The following is a 23,389-nucleotide window of genomic DNA, read 5'->3' as shown; positions in this document are numbered from 1 at the left end:
GTGGTGCGTTGTCCATTAGATTGTGAGTTCACAGCTTCACCTCGCCACATTATCTTTGTTGCACTCTCAGAGAGGCGAGAGAACAGAGCGCTGGCCAGTATCCCACGTATGTATCATTCCCATAAGACATCCACCAATCTCCTTGCTTCGGATCCTGCTCATCATCAAAACATAAATCGATCAAATCAATATTGTTTTACTAAAGTGAACAAATTAGTGTCTGAATTAGATGTTTGTCTCACTAAATGGAAACTCACGTATGTCCCTCCCATGAATGGAAATAGAGATTCTTTCCAAGTTGGTACCTTCCAGATGAGAATGGTGATTTCATATCGGGAATTATTATCACCAAAGACAGACAATGGTTCTATGGTGCCTCGCAGGGCTATTTCATTGTTAACTGGAATAAAGCCAGAACAAAGAAGATTATAGCATCCAGTGTGTTGACCTGCATCAACCTGAGTCAAGTGTAAAATGAAATGGTGAAATTAACAATATTGAAGATTATGACTCAAAGAAACTACAATTTCAAGTTTAACTTACTGTCCAAAATGTGAAAAGCCTTGTGTTATTATCTCCATGCAGCTCTGGATTCACCTGATTTTCCAAATCAATAAAAAAAAAAAAAAAGAGTATAGCGCAGGTAAGCACGTGAGAAATTAAAAATTAGTTTGATATTATATTTTCTGAAATAAGTTTAGTTAGTGTTTTTTTTTTGGAAAAAATAATCGTTTACTTCCTGTAACGTGGACTCAATTATAATTTGATTCTTGAAATTTAAACTCTTCCAATCCCTCAAATTCCAACCTAATAATCAATCAGTCCCAACACTTCAAGAATATCACCTATCCTTCAAGGATTAATTGAGGCATTATCAAATCTAAAAGTATTGCGCTTAATTATTAATGATTATAAATTTACTTAATGGATGCTATAGAGTTTATTTGCTGCCATTATTTTAAGTCTAATTTGAGATTTGAGATTATGGAGGACTATAAACATACATTTGATCCTTTAATTTGATATAAAATTTTAGTCTAATTCTTTAATTTTATAAAATTATCTTTTTAATTCTCTAATCCGACAATATCAGTCTCAAATCATGATTTTTTATGCCAATTAGTACTATTTTTAAAAATTAAACTTGACATCTGTCAACAGTTAAAATTTCAATGTGAGCATTTTCTGTTAATGGCATTAATGTTAGAACAATAAAAAGATATTTTATAAAATTAAGAAATCAAAATGAAGCCTTATATAAAGTCAAAAGATTAAGGATACACTTCTGCCAAGCTTTTTTCAGCTTTATAAACATTTTAATTACAAAATTATATGCTACGTTTTGATATAAAAAGTACGTTAATTTGACTCCCACCAAATTCAATAACCATTCAACCAGGGTTCAAAATAACCAACAGAAAAGGCCGGCCCCATGACTGCAAGGTAAAAGATACAAGCCTAACAAACAAAACAAACCAACCATCCAACTGAACAAACGGGAAAAAAAAAAAAGAAATAACGAACCTTAAACCATTGAATCGGTTAGTTTAACAACCAGTCCCGTTTTGAAAAGAATAAAAACGAAATATAATCAATAAACCATATAGAGGCATATATATTATTGTAATGTCTTTGATCAGCAAGATTATGGAATTGATTATTATGGATATTGGTTATTAAATATTATTATAACGTATCCTTAAATGATACCAGAGGCATTTTTGCAAAGGTGTTAATTAAATCCCGTCGAATCATAAAATTAAATAACTTCACTTTTGAATGGTGGAGGACATCTCATAAATCCCTGACCTTTCAAATCCTAAACATATCGATTTGAGAATTCTTACGAAGGTCCTTCAATGGCAACAGAATCAGAAGAAGCCAAGACTTGGGTGGGGAATGTGTTATGCTTCTTCTTTCTGTTTTCTGTATCCATGGCGATAACAGACAAAGGCAGGGATGGTAGTTCTAATTACCAGAATCTTGAGATTCAGAAGCTTTTTAAGAAGTTGAACAGACCAGCAGTTAAATCTATAAAGGTAAACGATTTTTATAACTACTGTACTTGACTTTTGTTTGAACTTTATCTGAATATTAATTTTGTTTCTCATCAGTGTCTTTAACAATAGGTGAAAGAACAAGAATTACATTTCTGGTTTAATCTTGTGTATTAGGCTATGGTGGATCATGTTATTGATTATAACATATTTAACAAATTAATCATGTCTGTTTTTCTTTCTTGAATATGTGTACTTAGATAATGATGAAACTTTGCATGTTTTATACTTTTATTTTCATAACTGGTTGAAATAACATTTGGTATTAATTATAGAAGTCAGAGCCCCGATGGAGATATAATCGATTGTGTTCATATTTCAAATCAACCAGCTTTTACTGACTCAAAGCTCAAAAATCACAAAATTCAGGTAAAATTAAACAAACCCCATCTTTATTTTAGTTTTCTCTTTGCACACAATTCTGAAGTTAATTTATTATTTCATTCTATTGAAGATGACACCAAGTTTTCATCCTGAAAAAAGTATGCTTGAGAAAAGTGAAGTGTCTGCAAAATCACAACCAGTTGCTCAATTATGGCAACAGAGTGGAAGTTGCCCAGAAGAAACCATTCCCATAAGAAGAATAAGAAAGGAAGACATATTGAGGGCGAAATCTGTCCAACAATTTGGAAAAAAGAATCTCAAGAACAGCCCTCGATGTGGATCATTTGAAACTCAAACCAAACACCAGGTATTCTGTTGCGTCTGTGCATCTCAGGTTTTTTTCAAAATATTGAAAGCGTTAGTTTCATTCCAAAGAGAAGCACCTTTATCATTATATTTATATAACCATGTTTCTGAAATTATTTTTGGGTTTAACTCATATAATGTACTTTTCTTGTTTCTTTGACAAATTTGGATCATCCAGTTTGCTGCAGTTTATGTAAAAGGAGATAAATATTATGGGGGCATGGCAACTATGAACGTTTGGAATCCCCATGTTCAAGAGCACAATGAATTTAGTGACTCTTAGATCTCAATTCTAAACGATAACATTGGTAAAGGTTATAATAGCATTCAAGCTGGTTGGCAGGTATATATTCTTTAATTTATTTAAAAAAATTAATTAAGAAGATATGTAAGAATAGAAATTCACATCACAGGATCGGGGGAGAAATTCACATCAAGCAAACATTTCAAGTCATTCTGTTGTTTCGAAATATCGTAAATCAGGTCAATCCCCGGCTGTATGGAGATAATAACACCAGATTTTTTACATTTTGGAGGGTGAGTTCACTTTCTAGTGATTTCTTATTCAAGGCATTCTCTTCATCATTTGGTAAATATTTCTTGACATTACTTTACATTTGATAGGGTGGTTCAGGTGAAAATGCTAGTGGGTGTTATGATCTTCTTTGCTCTGGCTTTATTCAAGTGAATCATCGAGTAGTCGTGGGAGCTGCCGTAAAGCCCTTGTCTGCCTATGGAGACAGCAAATCCCAACATGCTATCACCATCCTTGTCTGGAAGGTATACTGATTCTGTTTTGTTAAGCTTTTGCGAAATCGAGCTGACTTGATTTAATGTCAAAAAAAAAAGGAAAAATTCCGACATCAATTACAGATTTGTAACAATTTTGTGGAAAAGAACAAATATATTCGTGAAAAAGACCCCATGTATAAATCCTTGAGTTAAGACCAAGTAGATTCATCATTCCAACATACTTTTTACGATCCTTCACAAAAATTAAAGAAATTAGTTAAATTAGCTATGCCGAAAAAAATGTACATTGATTTTTTCTTAAACATTCTCTTTAATTATTTGCATTGAAATTATCTCTCCTTGGAAACCCCCTTAATATGTGCGTAGAATATGGATAGTTTGAGAGAAAATTATAAATTTAAAAAATAAAATGAATTGAAGTATAATATTTAGAACTAGAGTAAACCATTAACTAGTTCATATATTTAGAACAGGAGGGAGTACATCCCTATGCATATAGCAATGTCATTTATTTATTTATTTTTAAATTTTGTCAAAAGCAATGTCATGGTCTTAACCAATGATGTATTGTTCTTTTTTTTTTTTAATGAAAATAAGGATTTTGAAAATGATGAGCAGGATCAAAAGAATGGAAACTGGTGGCTGCAATATGGGCCTAATGAAGTTGTGGGATACTGGCCAGCTTCTCTGTTCCCACTTCTGTCTGAGAGCGCAACAACAGTAGGATGGGGAGGTGAAGTATTAAACTTAGGATCAAATGGACAACACACTACAACACAAATGGGAAGTGGTCATTTTCCTCAAGAAGGTTATGGCAAAGCTTGCTTTTTCTGGAATATTAAGGTTGTTAATGGCAACAACCAAACTGTGCCTCCTAATAATATTCGCACTCGCGTTGACCAACCCAACTGTTACAACGTCCAAACTGGCCAATCTAATGACTGGGGCAACTACTTCTCTTTTGGTGGACCTGGAAGAAACCCTAGTTGCCCATGATCATTCATCTTGAAAACTCATTTACGTCAAGATGAACCGAAGATAAAGAGTTGTGATTTTGAGGCTTTTTATATTGTTTGCATTTTTAGTATTTAGATCTCAAAACAGATTTGTTGATAAAAAAAAAAACCGTTTTCATAACTTTAATTGTTAGAAGTTTAAGATGCCAGGTGCTCTCCAGTGAACATTTAAAGGGAAAAATGTCTCTTAATATTTTTACAATTGATAGCCAAAGTAACCAAAATCGGATGAAACAAGCTTATTATATATATTTAGGATGTAATATTTCCTCACGTTTCTTTAATTTGGGTGTCATAAATGCATTTTGTATATCTTGTTTAGTCGATCAAGGAAACCTATGATATATTACAAAATTTTATATAATTTTTTAACTTTTTTTAGAAAAATAAGCACAGGCATGTTATTGAAGAGTGTTATATTTGAGGCACTGTCATACAATAAATATAAATACTAAGATTTCTTTTAGCAGGAATTTAATATTAGTCCCTTCTATTAGACTTAAATTGTCGTTGATCAATTTTTAAAGTTTGAATGTGTTATATTATAATTATTATGTATAAATTTTGATACTTCTTTGACTAAATCCGCCAAGGCATGTGTCGACCAAAATATGAAAAAACGGAAGTAAGAAACCATGTAAGTTCCAACTTTTTATTATTATTTTATTCATCTATAGTATAGGTATCTCTACATATAGTGATAACCTTCTACATATATGGCTTTCAGGTCTCAGCTTCTCAATATATTGCATTGCACAGCTCGGCTCTGACCAATCCTGCAAACGATACACATGTAAATTCAAAGATGTCAGAAAATTTGTTACCATACCTTAAAAGGTTGACCCATATATCTTTGTTACAAATTACAACAAATGATATGACTTCTTTTTCAGATTTTATGTAGTATGTACACATGAAAATGTAAATATGTCTTACTTTTTCCAGAATGTATTGTAAATATATCTGTAACACCCCGAATTTTATGATTTAGGATGAGTAGAAAAGAGAAAAATTTATTAAAATTATTTATTTTCCAAATAAAGGGGGAAAATTATGGAATAATGATTTTTAGGGTTTAGAGACATTTTGGGAAAGGTATTTCCCCAAAAATGACTTAAATAATTTTAATAGATAATTTTAAGAGAAGAATGGTTTATTTTCTCTGGAAATTATGGAAAAATAGCTGAGAGATGATTTTTGGCCCGAAATTTTTATGAAAATTACTTTAAGGGTCACAAAAGTTATTGGAAGAGGAAAATCCATATAAAATACTATGGATTAATTTTTGGATTCACAAATTCAGGAAATTATGTGGAAGGGGAATAAGAAATAAGGAATAATTAAAGGCAAAATGGTCCATTGTCTCATGTGCACAGCCCGCACGTGTTGCTCCGTCCTTATGACCATCAGAATTCATTTTCCTTCCCTATTTCATTGCTGCCTGAATCTTAAAACGGAGAGAGACCAGAGAAAAACTAGAGCTCGACGAAGAAGTGTCGGAGGTGGTGATCGGATGTATTTGGGTCACATGCAAACCGATTAACCTTACAAGGTAAGCCTCCTGATCATTCTCCTACCCTTTTCTTTTCGGTTTTGTGCGTGGTTTGGCTGCAATGGAGGAGAGAGAGAGTTGGGGTGGAGAGAGAATGTGAAGGAAAGGAGAGAAAGATCAGTGAATTCATGTTATATGGCAAGACGGTTTTTTAAGCTTGCATGTCACTATTATCTCTGTTTCGTGAATTCCCGAACAGAGCATGTGATTTCTGGGTTCATAGGCATCGGGTTTGAGGTATTAGGAGAGAGGAAACGTGTATTATATGAATATGAAGTTGCATGTTGATGATGGTGGTTGCATGTGGATTTCTTGCTCTGTTCTTGTGAGCCAAAACAGAGCTTTAACTTTCTGGTTATGGGGTTATATGTTGGGTCTTTCAGAACTGAAGGAGTGTAGGTATATACATGTGTGTGTGTGTGTATCGGTTTGAATAAGGCTTACTCCTCTATCCTAAGTCAACCGTATTGTTGGAAAAAAATTTTAGTAGGAATTATGGATTGAGGTTTTGTGTGCAGGGGAGATTGGAGTAATACATATATTTATATATGTGTGTTTCGGGTTCTAAATGAATTGAAGGAAGATGATGATTCTGCTGCTGAATGGAGTTGAGTTTGGATATATATATTAGTGAATGTGTGTGTGTGTGGGGGGGGGGGGGGAAGCCGTGGGAAGTATGAGCGGAAAACATTGAAATTGAAATGGTTAATTGGGAGGAAGTTTAGGCATGATATATATATATATATATATATATATAGAGTCTATGTGTATAAGTGTCCGATTGGTTCAGTGATTTAAGAAGAAAAAGTTGCTGCAGTAAATATTAATTAATATGGGAGGAAGATGAAGACATACACGGATATAGATAAGGTTACACTTGGAGATTGGAGTTCGAATGTTCTCTGGTATTTTTGTTGTGTTTGGCCGAAAGGGAGTTTATATTTGCGTGTTATGGGGGCTGAGAAATCCAGATTTTTAAACATAAAGAGAGTTTGATGCTCCTAGAATTTGAATAATATTGCTGTTATTATATAATGATTTCAGCTAGTCATATCATAAGTAAGGAACTCCAACGTGATGGTTTTAGTGTGGAATTAAAGCTGGAAAATTTGAATACAGTTGCTTATTGTGCTTCCAAGGTCAAGCAGCTACATTAGATTCTTAAGTCATAATTAAGGACTATGAAATGATGATTAGAAGATTGGTTTTAAATCTGGAAAATTCCAGAATAAGGCACAAAATTGTCCTAAACTATGAGAGGGGATCAAGTATTTAAATGGGTGGAGTTTGCCGAATTGGAGGAGGTACATTGAAGTCCAAATAGATTATATAGGGAGTCTTGCTTATCAATGATTTAAATATGATTTCAGTTTTGGGTTAGGCAATGATATTTGCAAATGATAAATGTAGAAGTGGTTTAGAGAGTATAAGTGTGTGTCTGTGTGTATCGTGTAAGGCCATGAGGTTCATATTGAGGAAGCTGGAAATGATTTGAAAATGAGTATTCCATGTTTTCAAGAGCTGTACACTAATTTCAGATGGTTAAATAATAAGTAGGAATTATTCTTGAACTTGGAAGTCTTGGATTAAATGTATTAAGTTGTCAACTATGTTTATTAGTAACCAGAGGATGAATAAGAAAGTTAATATGCTGGTTGCTCTTAAATATTAAATAGGTGCTTCCAGATCTAAACTAAGGAAACTGTTCTTAAAAGTAAAAGTCAAATACAAATTTTTGACCAAGATGACCAGTTACTGAGTAAAGTAACTGTGTGGGTTGAGATAAGAAAGGAAGCCTTCCCAAGAGAATAGTTGAATAAGAAAAACAATCCAGGATTATCAACTGCTACGTAAGGGTAGAGATTAAAGAAGATTTGGGATTTAAAGAGTTATTTAATTTATGAGATACAGTTGGATCAAGCACTGATCTACCCTTACTAATATGATAGGTTTTTATATATGCTCAAGCCCACCAAGAAGTAGAAAGAAAGGAGAACGGTAAGGTTTGATTTGGAGGGATGCGGACCAGGTAGTAGTTCTTTCCTACCTTACACTTGTGTATGATTGCTGCATGTCTGTTTGTGCCATATTGCTATTCAAAAAGCATAAGAACATGTAATCCTTAATTCCTTGCATGCGTTATTAGCCGTGATCACGTGCAGCTGATAGACATGGGGCAGTGATTGCCAATTATTTGCGCGACAGTGATTGCCAATTATTTGCGCGGCAGTGATTGCCAATTATTTGCGCATTATTTATTCAGCTTGTCTAATAGACATGGGGCAGTGATTGCCAATTATTTGCGCGGCAGTGATTGCCAATTATTTGCGCATTATTTATTCAGCTTGTCTAATAGACATGGGGCAGTGATTGCCAAGTATTTGCGCATTATTTATTCAGCTTGTCTATCTGTCATTGTGCATAAATGCTTAATTGCATTAGCTTGCAAGGTTATGTTCCACTTTGGCTTGTTTTGCATGCTTTATGTAATCTACACATTTGTTTGATGGAAATTACTACTACGGGGATTCTTCGGAATCTCACCCTCCAATTTATGATGAACAGTGAAGGCTAGTAGCTAGAAGGACAAGGAGGTTATTTAAGAAGAAGGTGGGCTGGTTGAAGAGCAGAGATACCTGTTATAATTCTGTAAATTGTATAGCAAAATATATGGGCAAGTAACTTTACTTGCTCTATGGAAATATTATTTTGTATCCTCTAGAAGAAGGAAGTGAGCATTGCCAGGTGCATGTATATGCTGTCAACCAAGAGTGTTGCTTTATTTTTTAATATGATATTATAAGATTGTATAGTATGAAATTATTTTAGGTGATAATAGATTAAGTTGAAAGCAGGGTTGATATTGGATCACTCAACAGTTATCTGAAGGGTTGAAATATTTGATCAACGGATTCCAATGTTAAAGGAAAAAAAAAAATTCCATGTCTTTTCCCAGAACGGAAACCTACCGTTAGTGATTCACAGACGTTAAAATGATCCTATTAGTATATAAAAGTGAGGTGTTGCAATATCAAATTATATTTTTTTTTAACATAATTGAATGAATTGAAGTTAAATCAATATACATAATTCCATCATTAATTGTCTTCTTCGGTTGAAATTTTATAACGATTTAAGTCATTACCAGGCTTTTATAAATCAATCTTTTAAATTATATTTCTTACAAACCAACCTATATTATATTAAGCAATACTTGAAGTGAAAGGGGAAAGAAAGAAATGAAACAAATCAAACTAAGAAGTAATTAATTAAAACCTACTTGTCGCAGTCCAAGTCGGGAGAAATCTCAAAGGGCAGAGGGATGCCACAGTTATCAGGAAGATCGTGAGCGTTTTGAGCATTAATTGGCGTGGTTTGAGCAGCAGCCTTGATGCATTCACAAGCAGTCTTCCTATCTTCTGGGGTCGACGCTGCCGATACCAGAGCTTTGGCTCCGTCACAACACGCCGCCGGCGGCTTCGCTCCACTGGGCCCGGTCAAGTACTCGTGGCATGGCTTCAGATACCCAGTCGCTTGGTCACACGTAATTGCAGCCTCACAAGAAGATGTTGAAGCAGCTAGCAGCAGAACCAGAAAAACCACACACACAGAAAGATTCATGGTTTTAAAAACAGAAGAAAGAAGGAGCGATGATTTCTTTGAATCATTTTTCTACATAGTGGAGGGACTTATATATAGCTAGGCAGAGAAAGAAACAATCAAAGAAGAGTCTTAAGTGAGAAGTAAGGGAGTTTTGGTGTGATAGGCGCCGTTTGGAGAGTGATATATCCTCATCATCATATTCAACATTGTCTGTATTGCGTTGCTTGCCACACACTAAAAGAAACCATAAAGAAATTTGGGTATGTTGAGGGGTGTAAGCGGTCAGATATAGATACTACTGATTCAAGCAAGTGACCTCTCAAAACACAGGTTTTGTGAATTAAATAGACCAACTCATTTAATTTTCGTTCAGTAGTTGAAAATTAAAACCCCATTCACCAATTACTGTAGTTCTAAATTTGTTTTATTTTATATTCATAATGTGGCAACCGACGAGTTACAATGAGGTTACAATAAAGAAAATAATTACCAACAAATCTTAATAACAAGTGAATAATTTTTATTGCGGGCTGTTCTATTGTTACTGAAATTTTTTAATAACTATATTCCTTATTTGAGACTTCATAGCAATTCTTCCTATTTTATTTCTCTAACTCATGTGAGGTGCATTGGCCAAAAAAGAAAACAGAAAAACAAAATACTCATGAAGTGGATTTCTTTTTTACTAGACACAGATATTCTTTTTTTTTTTATACAATTCTATTTAAAATACTGTCAGACATAACGTGGGCACCTCTCAAGTTGGCTGGAAAGCATGTAACAATAAACGAATTTCATGGGGGGATGGGAAGGCCCATTTCACGACTCTCTGGGCCAAAAAGCCCACTTTATGAGAAGAGGTACGTAAGAATAAGACGGATCTATGTGTACGCCAGATTCAATTGGATCCAGCTTCATCTTTCGCCTCCATCTTTTTATGTTCGTTTGTCTGAGTTGTTGACAAATTTCCTTTTCTTTCAAGGGTAGGCGTGATTCAACACGTCAATTCTCATTTAAATTACGGAAAAAAAACTTTCATGCCACTAAACTATGTTATTATTGGTAATATTCAAAAACTATGAGGATCACTCATGTTCACAAGGGACCAACTTACTCTTTGTAACAATCCTTCAAAATACACAACTCCATAAGTATAAAATTTGGCCAAAAAATTATACAAGAACTCTATTTGACAGACGAAATTGGATAAACATTGGGCGTCGCTGTGATGGAGAAGTAATGCTCAATAGTGTCATATACAGTTTTTGGAGAATCAAATATTTGTTCTGCTGAAACTCACTCATATTTTCATTGGGACAATGAAATAAAGTCATACTTTATTGGACACACGTGATACAAAAGAAAACAATCGATAATGACACAGACACCATCTTTCGATATCTAAAACAGAGTTCTTGTCCTAATACAAAACAATCGCTTAAAATAATTCTTGAAAGAACAAAAACAATGACTTGAATAAGACTCAGCCACATTTAAAACAAGTATAACTGACAACATCCATCATTCTCATAGAGGAATGAATTAGCAAGAGATGTAGATTACCCATTGGCTGGGTAAGGAAGCAATAAAATATCAAAATAAGTTTTTGAATCTGTGAATTTTAGTAACACCTATTTCAATGTGTTTATCGGTCCATAATGCATAGTAACACATGCCAGGGTTTCTAACACACCACAGGGGCTGAATTGGCTCCGCCCCTATACCTCTTCTTACCATTCTGTATCTCCACTCATTCAATCTATCTGTGGCCTCTGCATATCTCCTCATACCCTTCTCATCTCTGTTGCCGGACCACAATGACTTAGCCATCGCCGATGTTCTCGGCCACACTCTCGAATCCAAAACAGTTTGATCTGCTTGTTCAGACCATAGTGCCACTTCCCCACCAAGAACCAGCTTTGCCTCATCTTCACTTAAACCATACGTGATATCATAGTTATAGATAAGTTGCCAGGTCTTGAAGGGTCCACACCAGGACCCTCCATGCCCTTGATCTCCACTGTGAATAACATACCGAGAATCATTCCCAACAAAATCCCTATGTCCACAGTCTAGATAATAGAAATCTGCAAACGAAACAATGGTTCGGTATCCAGAAGAAACAAGACGCTTCGTGTTGTCGTGTCCGTTGTTCCATGTCTGTAGAATCACATTTTCTTTAGGAAGCATTGTGGATGGAACATGAACTAGGTCGAATAGGAAAACATCTTCCCAGTAGACCACAGTTCGCTTGAGGGATAAGATATAAGGGAGAGTAGAATTGATGAATGTCTCAAGAAGTTGGTTGAAGGTTCCATTGTTGGCTAGGAACGCTTGAATTGTGGGATCAGTTTTCCAGCAAGCTGGGATGACCTCATCGGCACCACCATGATAGAATGGTTCCGGAAATAATAAAGTAACATCCTTTATGACATTCTTAAGTACAGTGTAGGTCCTAGGATTTAAGGGATTTAAATGTCCTGTTCCAGGTTCTGCAGCATGTGCATCACCACCCGGCGGCATCCAGAACATGTTGGCACATGTTACAATATCTGGATATGCCAATGCCCAAGATCCTGTGTGCCCTGTCCATTTAAAAGTTCATTAAATTAGTAATCATGGTAATTTGAGATTTATGAACATTGACATAAAATGAGACCCAATAGATACAGATCCTGTTCAGCCTCCCAGTTCACATTTTCTTTTGAACGGTAATCATCATTGCCTCAATGTATACTGACCCAAATATGATACATCCAAGATATAAAACGTTATACACGGGTGTCAAACAAATATCAAATACATTGGGATTTGTTTTTCAAGCATACGAGCCTTACGGATCATGATACCTAGTACCATCACTGACTTATGTGAAAAGGGCATGCTTTTATATTAGAATAAATGTTATTTCAAAGTATCAGTACCCCAAGTTGTAAACTTCAAACTAGAATATTAAACAGAAAGTGTAATTAATTAATAATCAAAAGGTCTTATGAGTAGAATAATTTATTAGTCCTCATCATTATGTGCGCACTTTCGAACTTAAAAAATTGGGCAATCCCCTGCCCGACTTTCCAGCAACGCTACTTACAGAAACACATCAACTCAAGGAATTCGTGACACGTAGAGAGAGAAGTTAGAGAGAGAGGGGCGACGGCGATGGCAAGTAGGGAGGTTGAAGCGAGCGACGGCGATGGTGGTGGTGGAACCATGGGAGATGGTGATCGGAGAGGGGGAAGAGAGCGGGACAAAGGGGTAGAGATTGGAGATACTCCTTTGAAGTTTGTTTTTGGTTCTGGAACTAGGTCAGGGAAAGAGACGGAAGGGTCGAAGGATAAAGCCTTTGCGAGTTCTGTTAGAAGAACGACGCCTTTGTCGTACAAAGAAAAGCTTCTATCTTTAGGATGTGGTGGCTATCTAGTCTCACATGAGGAGAATGAAGATATAGTCAATGGATGGAAATTGTTTTTCACCAAGCAAAATCAAAGTCCAGAGGCTAATGGATATGGCAAGGATGCAGACGGGGTTGAGACTGAAGGGACTACCATTAAACCAAGGTATCCGGAACTGAAAGTTTCTGCTGAACAATATACAGTGTGGTGTCAACCTTGGTGGAATTCTCTGATTGTTAAATTTTTGGGCGTGCAGATACCGAAACATGTGTTGATTGATAGGGTTCGAAGAATGTGGAAACCGAAAGAGCCTATGAAGGTCACACCGCTTAGCAATGGATATTATATTGTTTCTTTCACTAGTAGAGAGGACAAAGATTATGCTTTTCAGGAGGGACCTTGGATGATAGAAGATCATTACTTGATCGTACAGCGATGGAGGCCAAACTTTAATCCTTGGAAGGCGGATGGGCAACGCAAAATAGCTGCATGGGTACGTATTCCTGATCTTCCAATGGAGTTCTATAACGTGGAATCACTGGGTATTATTGGAAATATGATTGGAAAGACGATTAAAGTAGACTGTTCGACGTCGATTTATGACAACGGCGGCTTTGCTCGCATCTGTGTAGAGATAGACCTTCATCAACCTCTGTTGCCTGCTTTCATGGCTCTTGGAGAAGAATGGCAGATAGTCTATGAGGGTTTGCATCAGGTGTGCTTTCAATGTGGTAAATATGGACATGAGAAGCATCAATGTCCACAGTTTTCTGGGGAAGGGAATAGCAGTAATGGTTCAAGATCTGAGAAAGAGGGAGCAAATAATTTACAGATTCCAGTAACCGGAATAACGACAATAGTCGCTGATGCACATTTAGGGCCTCAGATGCTGGTGAGTCGAGATTTTCACCGGAATACTGTGATGATGGAAAAAAAGGGATATGATGGATCAAGTAAAGGAGCGGATAATAAGGGAGCTGGAACAAGTAATAACGGGACGGAGATTAAGGAGAATAATATTGGGAAGATTGGAACGAATCAAGCAAGGATACAGAAAATCTATAAACCCGTTGGTGAGAAGAAGGATAAATTAGAAAAAGGCTCGGTATCTTCTGGCAGGAAATTTGGGGACAACATTAATACTAATTCTTGGACGCTAGTTGGCTCGAAACGCAAGGTTGTGGATAAGATTAAGGTACGAGGGAAGGAAAATACTATTGGGAAAGCAAAAGCTAAAGTCAAGGAGGGAATAAATCTTAATGAACAGCCTATTGAAATATCCAGTCCTTTTCACACACTTCAAACTGGGCTGAAGGAGGGTGAGGCCCAATACCAGTCCATTGTGATTGAACGACACGGTCCTGGCCCCAGCGACGTTGAGAATATGGGTAACTAGGTTCTAATGAGTGGGGACAACACATTAGCAACTGTAGAGGAACCTGACGAAGTGGCAAGGATAATAGATGGAGACATAATCATGAAGGGTGGTCATGAACACGTCGAAACAAGAGAGTCAGTGTTAGTGAAGTCGGCTTCTGTCCAAAGGAGGGACATGATAGATTCCTCGACTTCCTCATTTGTTTCTTTATGAATTTCTTGATATGGAATCCTCGAGGTACAGGCGCGAAGTCATTTCCTAGCCTGATACAGGAACTTAAAAATCATTTTTGTTTGGATTTTCTTGCTTTGGTTGAGACCCGTTCAGATAAACAAAAGTCTGAAAGAAGAATTGGCAGTCTTAGCTTTCAAGGGTATACGTTTATTGAAGCCGAGGGTTTTAGTGGAGGTATTTGGTGTCTTTGGAATGCTGGGGTTCAGAAAGTTGATGTGATCGAACAACATCGACAGTTTTTACACTTACGTATTGTAAACTCTAGAAGGGAGCATTATTTTTTTACTGTAATATATGCCAGCCCTCATATGGTAGCTCGACGAAATTTGTGGAGTGAACTTCATCGTATCGAACGAGACATGCATGAGCCATGGGTGATGGGAGGTGATTTTAATGCTACACTGTTCTCATCTGAAAGACATACGCACGCTCCTAACGGCTTATCGATTGATTGAGAGTTTTGTAATTGGTATGCAGAATCTTCCTTATCGGATATTGGCTTCGTAGGACCTTATTTTACATGGAAGAGAGGTAGTTCGGAGGCACTATTAGACCGAGTCTTTGCTAATGAAGCTTGGTGTCGTCTGTTTCCAAATGCACAGGTGTCCTATTTGCCTTACTACAAATCTGATCATCGTCCTTTACTTCTTCAAATGTACCAACATGTTGATCTTCCTAGTCACCCATTTCGGTTTATAGCTGTATGGGTACTTCATGATGAGTCTAGTAGTTTTGTCAAGGCTAACTGGATGGAAGATACTGAGTGGAACTTTAATCTGGACCAATTTACACGTGCTTGTAGTTCTTGGAACAAGCAAGTGTTTCGACACACTGAAGAGAGAAAGAGGAAATTATTGAGACGTATGGATGGGGTTAACCGAGCTTTGGGCCGAGGAGGTAATGTTCACTTTTATGAAGAGATTCGAATGAGGTTATAGAAGGAGCTTGAGGAAGTTTTGATGCAAGAATCTCTTATTTGGGCTCAGAAGGCTAGAATGGATTGGTCTCTTTTTGGAGACAGAAATACAAAGTTCTTTCATACTCGAGCTAACAAGAGAAGGAAGATGAACAGAATTGATGCTATCCGATTGGAAGGGGGAGATTGGTGTTATGACATTGAGGTAATAAAACGAGAAGCTACGCGCTATTTTGCTACTTTATTTGCGGAAGAAGTGTCTTGCAGGGATGCGTTGCCTTGTGATGTCTCGTATCCCAAGCTAGATGAGATAGATCTACGTTTCTGTGGTCGACATGTGGAAGAAAGAGAAATTAAAGAGGCTTTGTTTAGTATGGGATCCCTCAAATCCCCAGGCCCAGATGGTTTTAATGCTTTATTTTATCAGGCACAATGGGATACTATAGGGAGATCACTGGTAAGTTATGTAAAACATATTTTCTCTAATCCAGCAGCAGTTAGAGGGATTAATGGGACTTTTGTGGTTTTAATCCCTAAAAAGGATCCACCAAAATCATTCAAAGATTTACGGCCGATAAGTCTTTGTAACGTGGTGTATAAAGTGATTACGAAGATTGTGGCTAATAGGTTGAAAGCTTTTCTTCCTCAAATTATATCTCCCAATCAGTGTGGCTTTGTTCCTGGGCATCATGGATCTGACAATATTATAGTCGCTCAAGAGGTAATTCATTCCATGCGGACAATGAAGGCTTTATGGCCATCAAAATCGATTTTGAGAAGGCTTATGATCGAGTGAATTGGGAGTTTTTGATCCGGTGTTTAAAAGAACTTAGCCTTCCCTCTAATATTGCTGAACTAGTTGAAAGTTGTATTAGTTCAGCTACATTACAACTTTTATGGAATGGCAACAAAGCGGATGTTTTTAATTCTTCTAGAGGAGTACGACAAGGAGATCCAATGTCTCCATATCTTTTTGTTATATGTATGGAAAAGCTTGCTCATCTTATACAAGAGAAGCTAATTAATGAAGAATGGCGGCCAATACGACTCACCAAAAAGGGCCCTCCTATTTCTCATCTGTTTTTTGCGGATGATATTATTTTGTTTGCAGAAGCTTCACTTGAACAAGCAGAGTTGATTCATAAATGCCTAGCTGATTTTTGTAAATCTTCTGGATTGAAGGTTAATGAGTCGAAAACTCGTATCTTCTTCTCACCTCATATTAACCACAATAGGTGTAGAGAAATCAGTACCTATATGGGATTTACCCAGACAGCTGATTTGGGTAAGTATTTAGGTGTTCCTCTACTACATAAAAAGGTGACTAAAGAATCTTTCAAGGAGACTGTGGATAAAGTAAAGCACCAACTTGACAAGTGGAAGACGAATTCATTATCCCTCGCTGGAAGGAGTACTTTAATTAGCTCTATGTCCTCTGCAATTCCGAGTTATGTAATGCAAACCGCGCTACGTCCTGCTGCCTCTTGTGAGAACCTGGATAAGTATAATCGAAGCTTTCTTTGGGGGAATTCGGAAGAAAAGAAGAAGATACCACTTGTTGCTTGGGACGTGCTTTGTCAACCTAAGTCGAAAGGAGGTATTGGCTTAAGACATGCAAAGCTACAGAATCATGCTCATCTTATGAAACTTGGCTAGAAACTGGTTCATTGTCGAGATGATTTCTGGGTTAGAGTGATTCGAGATAAATATCGCTGTGGGAAGGATCTTATGCCAAAGATTGATGCGGAAAGAAGCGGCTCAAATGTTTGGGCTGGTATTAAAAAAATCTGGAGAAGGGTGGAAGATGGGATAGAGATCACAAATAATAGTTCTTTGGCGAGGTGGAAATTTGAACGTAGTGGCCTTTTTACAGTAAAGTCCGCGTATAATTATATTTCCATGGCTGATTCTGGTAATGATCCACTTTGGGGGAAAATATGGATGTTTCGTGTTCCTCAACGTTGCCATTCAACTATGTGGCTTGCGATAAGGAAGGGTCTCCTAACAAATGCAATGAGATATAAACGGGGACTGACGGAAGATGCTATGTGTCCAGTTTGTAAGAGAGATATTGAAGACTCCCTTCACGTCTTCCGTGACTGTTGTGAGACAAGGTTTCTATGGAGCAAGTTAATTCATCGATCTAAATGGAAAAGATTTTTTGATCCAGCTTTATCTTTTCACTAATGGATAGGTTGGAACATCACTACTAGATTGGTAAATGGAGAATATTGGAAGGACCTTTTTTCTATTGTTTGCTGGTGGCTTTGGCGCAGGCGCAATCTCTTCATTTTTGAAGGAAAACTGATTACTAATGAAGCGCTTATTACTAACTCCACTGCTATTTTGGACAACTTACAACAGATTCAAAGACATTTATCAGGTGCTATTTTACCAGGTATAAGTCTACACTCTAGTAATCATAGTTGGCAACCCCCAGCACAAGGGTGGATCAAGTTGAATGTTGACGGAGCTTTCTCTTCTCTTCACATGGCCTGTGCATGTGGTGGTCTACTGAGGAACGAGACTGGACAATTTGTTTGTGGATTTATTCATAGACTTGATAATGGTGATGCACTCCATGCAGAGCTATGGGCGTGCCTGCTTGGGCTTAAACTTGCTTGGGACAGCGGCTATCGTCGAATTATACTGGAATCTGACTCTAGTAATGCTATGGATTTGATCTCCACCCATCCGGAAGAACACCATGCTGATTACGACATTATTAAGGAGATCCACCAGATGGTTCATTGGGACTGGGACGTTCATTTTCAGCATGTGAGTAGGGCGCATAATACGGCAGCTGACTATCTTGCAAAGGAGGGGCTTATGGCGTTTAATGGATTTCATATGGTGACTTCTGCTCCTAGTGCCCTTTCGGATATTTGCGTGCTGATCACATAGGTATAAGCGACGGCTTGATGTAAGGATTCCTGTTAGTTATCCAAAAAAAAAAAAGAAACACATCAACTCAGAAAATATAATTTGAACTGCTAATTGTATAGAACAACTAATTGTATGAACCAGCCACTTCTTTTTGGTGTTTTTGGGGGATCTCAGTCATTTTTCTTTTCTTCTTACTCGGTGAAGTTTTTAACGAGTAATCTTCGGCCGATCCCGAGGTTGTAGGATAGATCAGCCCCATTAGTTGCATCCAAATAACTAGATCTGCGGTTATGGCCTGTCACAAAGTCAAAGCTTTACAGTTTCAATTAGAACATGATCATACTATAGATTTATATACAGACAAAAACCAAATTCTTCTATTTTTTATTTCATCGTACAGATTTTAACAAAGGATGATTACATACATGGTGGGCAAACAAACGGATAAGCTGACTCGGATACTCAGTACATAATCTCATACTCTTTTCTTCTTTTTCAATGTTTCTCCGTTTTACTGGGATAAAAAATATATGTTTTCATAAATAATTTCTGTTCAATTTTAATTTTAAAAAAAGTGAAAGCTTTTGAGCTATGTAAGGATATACCTGCATACTCTCAATTTAAAAAATAAAAAAAAAGTCATGCTCGTGGTCTTAAAATTATTAGCAAGGAGCCTCATATTCAAAAGAATAAAAAATATTTGTCACTTGAATGCATGCTATTAAAACCCAACTCAGATCCGTTAGTCAAACCAGTCAAAGAACTACTAGTACTTTCTAACGGGGGTTAAGCGTTTTGAATAGGTCAATCGCATTGGACTTTATATTTTTACCAAGTCTAAAGCAATATCATCTTAAGGAAAACAAATAGCAGTTCATCGTGTCTATGTGTGTTTTAGTAACTGATTTTGTTGGATTATATGTGATCTAGGGGTATTTGTTATATGCCAAAAATACTTTTACATAAATTGTGGTAAAACTCTCCTCACATTTCGCGGTATACAGTAAAAATTACTTTTTACAAACATCTTATGCAGAGATATTCTATTTATTTGTAAATTAATATCCTTTTTATTTAAATATTATTCTATTAAGGACCGGAGGTAGTATAAACGTTTTTATATGCTTTAATTAATTTAATCCAATTCAACTATGATTGTGTGCAGACCAGTAAACCACTCATCACTGATCCCAAAACTACCACTTTTATCGGTCCAATTTTCAGCGTTAGCATGTACGTCGGCTGGGCACTGATCCGGGTCAAATTAGATATACTAACCAGGTGAGTCGATTTCAGGCAGAACTCTAACACCATGATCAAGCCCAAATCGAACAATCCTTCTAACATCGGCGGGAGAATACTGCATATCGGAGCCATACGACCCCTTATCGGCCAAATCTGGTTCCGAAGGCACCACCAAAGGAAAAGAATGCGAGTCCGTAATGTGCCAGTGAAACACGTTCATCTTGTTCATACTCATCGCGGAAATCATCCTCAGAATATCCTCCACCGGAAAGTAATTTCTCGAGGTATCAAGCATAAAGCCTCTGTGAGCGAAAATCGGAGCGTCCCAGACGTACACTTCCACCGCCACGCGCGTCGGATTTCCCCATACGAGCTGCGAGAACGTCTCCAGGCCTCGGATGGCGCCCCACGGCGTCGCGGCAGTGAGATTGGCAGGTCCGGTTGCAGGGATTGTGAGAGAATAGGACTCATCGACGCCGTGGTGGAGTGGAGCGGCGGGTTCAGCGACGGTGATGATGAGGGATTGTAAGGGACGGGTGTTCGTGGGGAAATTAACTACGGAGGGAGGGACAAGAGGACGGTGGTGCTCGGTGAGGATGAGGCGGAGGTAGCGGCTGACGGCGGCGGCAAGGTGTGTGTGGTTAGGGGCGTTGGTGGTGATGGTGAAGGAAGGGGAGAGGAGAGTAGCTTGTTGGGGTGAAGGCCATTTGAAAAGTCTTGGATGGGGCCACACGGTAATGCCGGTGGTGGTGCCAGCAGCAGAGTGCACCTTCCCCTGAGCAATGAATATGCATAGTGCTAGCACAAGAAGTGATCGGGAAGGTGCATCGAAGGCCATTGTTGGTGGAATGGAGTGGACTTGGGGTCTTGGCCTGTGCTTCAATATATACTAAATTTTTCAGGAAACAAATAAGTAAAAAGATAGAAAAATGCTACTTAAATTTCATAATCCCCAAATGGTATGTTAAATTTCAGAAATCCCAATTTGGTCTCAAGAGATTAAATTGGGATTATTATGTAAAAGAAAAGACCAAATTATCCTTGATTTTAAATATTGTTTTTAAAATATTACAGCCCCCATTGGCCGGCTGGTCACCGGAGCTCCGGCAGCGGCAGTCCCCGGAGCTCCGACGACTGGCTGACAATTGTTCACCGGAGTTCTGTCGGTCAGAAAAAAAAATTTTGAAACTTTTTACAACTTTAATGTAACGGTTAACAACTTTTGTAATGTTATTAACAATTTCAGTATAGCAATTAACAACAGGTTTTCTGGAAAATTCAACAAACTTCGGCAACCGGAAATAATTTTTTTGAAAATTTTTACAATTTCAATATAACCGTTAACAACTTTTGTAACGTTATTAATAACTTCAATATAGCAATTAACAATAGGTTTTATGGGAAATTCAACAAACTCCGGCGACTGGAGACAATTTTTTTGAAAATTTTTATAACTTCAATAGAACCGTTAACAACTTTTGTAACGCTATTAACAACTTTATTATATCAGTTAACAACAGATTTTTTGAAAAATTCAACAATTGGTCACCGGAGATCTGGCGGAGGAAAACAATTTTTTTGAAAATTTTTACAACTTCAGTATAACAGTTAACAACTTTTGTAACTCTATTAACAATTTTAGTATAGCAATTAACAACAGGTTTTCTGGTTAAACTTCAAAATATACTAAATTTTTCAGGAAACAAATAGGAAAAAAGAAAGAAAAATGCTACTTAAACTTCATAATCCCCAAATGGTATGTTAAATTATGTGAAAAGAAAAGATCAAATTGTCCTTGATTTTAAATATTATTTTTAAAATATCACAGCCTCCACTGGCCGGCTGGTCACCGGAGCTCCGGCGACTGGCTGACAATTGGTCATCGAAATTCCATCGGTCGGAAAAAAATTTTTTGAAAATTTTTACAACTTCAATATAACCGTTAACAACTTTTATAATGTTATTAACAATTTCAGTATATCAATTAACAACAGGTTTTCTGGGAAATTTAACAAACTCCAGCAACCGGAAACAATTTTTTTGAAAATTTTTACAACTTCAATATAACCGTTAACAACTTTTGTAATGTTATTAACAATTTCAGTATAGCAATTAAAAACAGGTTTTTTAAAAAAAATTCAAAAAGTGGCATTTTTATAACTTCAGTAATACATTTAACAAACTCAAAAACCTGTTGTTGACCGCTATATTGAAGTTGTTAATAAGGTTATAAAAGTTGTTAACCGTTATACTGAAATTGTAAAAATTTTCAAAAAAATTGTTTTCCTCCACCAAAGCTCCGGTGACCAATTGTTGAATTTTTCAAAAAATCTGTTGTTAACTGATATAATAAAGTTGTTAATAGCGTTATAAAAGTTGTTAACGGTTATATTGAAGTTGTGAAAATTTTCAAAAAAATTGTTTCCGGTCGTCGGAGTTTGTTGAATTTCCCAGAAAACCTGTTGTTAATTGCTATATTGAAGTTGTTAATAGCATTACAAAAGTTGTTAACGGTTATATTGAAGTTGTAAAAATTTTCAAAAAAATTGTTTTCGGTCGCTGGAGTTTGTTGAATTTCCCAGAAAACCTGTTGTTAATTGTTATATTGAAATTGTTAATAGTATTACAAAAGTTGTTAACTGTTATATTGAAGTTATAAAAATTTTCAAAAAAAAATTTTTTTTGACCGACGGAGCTCCGGTGACCAGCCGGCCAGTAGGGACTGTAATATTTTAAAAATAATATTTAAAATGAAGGGCAATTTGGTCTTTTCATTTCACATAGTAATCCTAATTTGGTCTCTTGAGACCAAATTGGGATTTTCAAATTTAACATACCATTTGGGGATTATGAAGTTTAAATAGCATTTTTCTGTCTTTTTCCCAAACAAATATTACCTCCCTCCTAGATAAATATGGAAAATAATAAAAAAATAATTTAAAAATTATTAAATCTCAAATCAGATTTATTTCTTACATTGTAGCATGTTTTAACTAAACTTGACTTAAAGACAATAATATAATTTTTTGGTCTCTGAAATTTGTCCTAATTTTGGCTTTAACCACTCAAATTTCAAACAATAGGTTTTGGTCTCTTAAGGCTAAAATTGTCCAAATTTTTATTGAATTATAGGAACTAATATTTTAAAAGAAAAGAAATTTGATGGATCAAAACCAAAATAAAAGTAGGTTTGAGACACTAAAAATTACATTAACTCATATATTTTGTATAGGAATTTCTCATTTAAAAGAAGATAGTTTAAAAATACACATTTATTATATATAACTAACTAAACTAATTTTATTAATATTTATAAATTATTTATTCATCTTTTATGTTAGAAATCGGATGTAGTATATACATATACATAATGGCTTTCTTTTTAAGCTAAAATGAAAAATTAGTTCAGAGGACCATGCTCGGTTTGGTTGGGGTTTGGAGTTTAAAAGGAAGTAATGATGATGAGGATGACAATAATAATATTAGAAAAGCATTTATAATCAATCGAATCTGATGAGTAAATGCCAGATTAATGTATTAAAAATAAATTAGTTTAAACGTCAAGAATGGGTGATGCAAGGGGGAAAAAAAGATTGGTTTTCCTTTTCGTTCCCCCCGATAGGCTATATTTTTTATTTGATTCATCTTCAACTGTTTTTTGGCCAAC

The 23,389-nt window shown here is 36.3% G+C and overlaps 3 protein-coding genes and 1 pseudogene across 3 annotated transcripts; 1 reads left to right on the top strand and 3 right to left on the bottom strand.

Moving 5' to 3' along the window:
• Window positions 1-49: 49 nt before the first annotated feature.
• On the bottom strand, window positions 50-1,936 carry LOC114747185 (uncharacterized). The gene is made up of 5 exons (XM_028935474.1): window positions 1,848-1,936; window positions 1,413-1,458; window positions 544-597; window positions 306-458; window positions 50-154 (listed from the first exon to the last, which is right to left on the bottom strand). The coding sequence occupies exons 1-5, from the start codon at window positions 1,934-1,936 to the stop codon at window positions 50-52; spliced, it is 447 nt and encodes a 148-aa protein (XP_028791307.1).
• LOC114747184 (uncharacterized) lies at window positions 1,935-4,496 on the top strand (annotated as a pseudogene).
• Window positions 4,497-9,344: 4,848 nt separating this feature from the next.
• On the bottom strand, window positions 9,345-9,689 carry LOC114747183 (non-specific lipid-transfer protein 4.1-like). Its single transcript, XM_028935473.1, has one exon. The coding sequence runs from the start codon at window positions 9,687-9,689 to the stop codon at window positions 9,345-9,347; it is 345 nt and encodes a 114-aa protein (XP_028791306.1).
• Window positions 9,690-11,264: 1,575 nt separating this feature from the next.
• Window positions 11,265-20,578, bottom strand: LOC114747182 (beta-hexosaminidase 2-like). The gene is made up of 2 exons (XM_028935472.1): window positions 19,756-20,578; window positions 11,265-12,256 (listed from the first exon to the last, which is right to left on the bottom strand). Exons 1-2 carry the CDS (start codon window positions 20,558-20,560, stop codon window positions 11,265-11,267), a joined length of 1,797 nt encoding a protein of 598 aa, XP_028791305.1. The 5' UTR covers window positions 20,561-20,578.
• Between the last annotated feature and the right edge of the window lie 2,811 nt (window positions 20,579-23,389).

This window comes from Neltuma alba, unplaced genomic scaffold (genome assembly GCF_004799145.2).
Source record: "Neltuma alba isolate B1F8T4 unplaced genomic scaffold, ASM479914v2 tig00005238_pilon, whole genome shotgun sequence".
Classification (NCBI taxonomy): Eukaryota; Viridiplantae; Streptophyta; class Magnoliopsida; order Fabales; family Fabaceae; genus Neltuma; species Neltuma alba.
The sequence above is the reverse complement of the archived record's forward strand: the minus strand, read 5'-3'. Positions and strand labels throughout refer to the sequence as shown.

Bases quoted from the DNA above. Each gene is read 5' to 3' on its own strand.
- LOC114747185 (XM_028935474.1), bottom strand. From the start codon at position 1,936: ATGGATACAGAAAACAGAAAGAAGAAGCATAACACATTCCCCACCCAA. The intron at 598-1,412 runs GTTATTTTGAAC...TTGGAAAATCAG, and splicing joins GGGGCCGGCCTTTTCTGTTG to GTGAATCCAGAGCTGCATGG. The intron at 459-543 runs GTAAGTTAAACT...CACTTGACTCAG, and splicing joins GGCTTTTCACATTTTGGACA to GTTGATGCAGGTCAACACAC.
- LOC114747183 (XM_028935473.1), bottom strand. From the start codon at position 9,689: ATGAATCTTTCTGTGTGTGTGGTTTTTCTGGTTCTGCTGCTAGCTGCT.
- LOC114747182 (XM_028935472.1), bottom strand. From the start codon at position 20,560: ATGGCCTTCGATGCACCTTCCCGATCACTTCTTGTGCTAGCACTATGC. The intron at 12,257-19,755 runs GTTAGTATATCT...TTAAATGGACAG, and splicing joins GCCTGAAATCGACTCACCTG to GGCACACAGGATCTTGGGCA.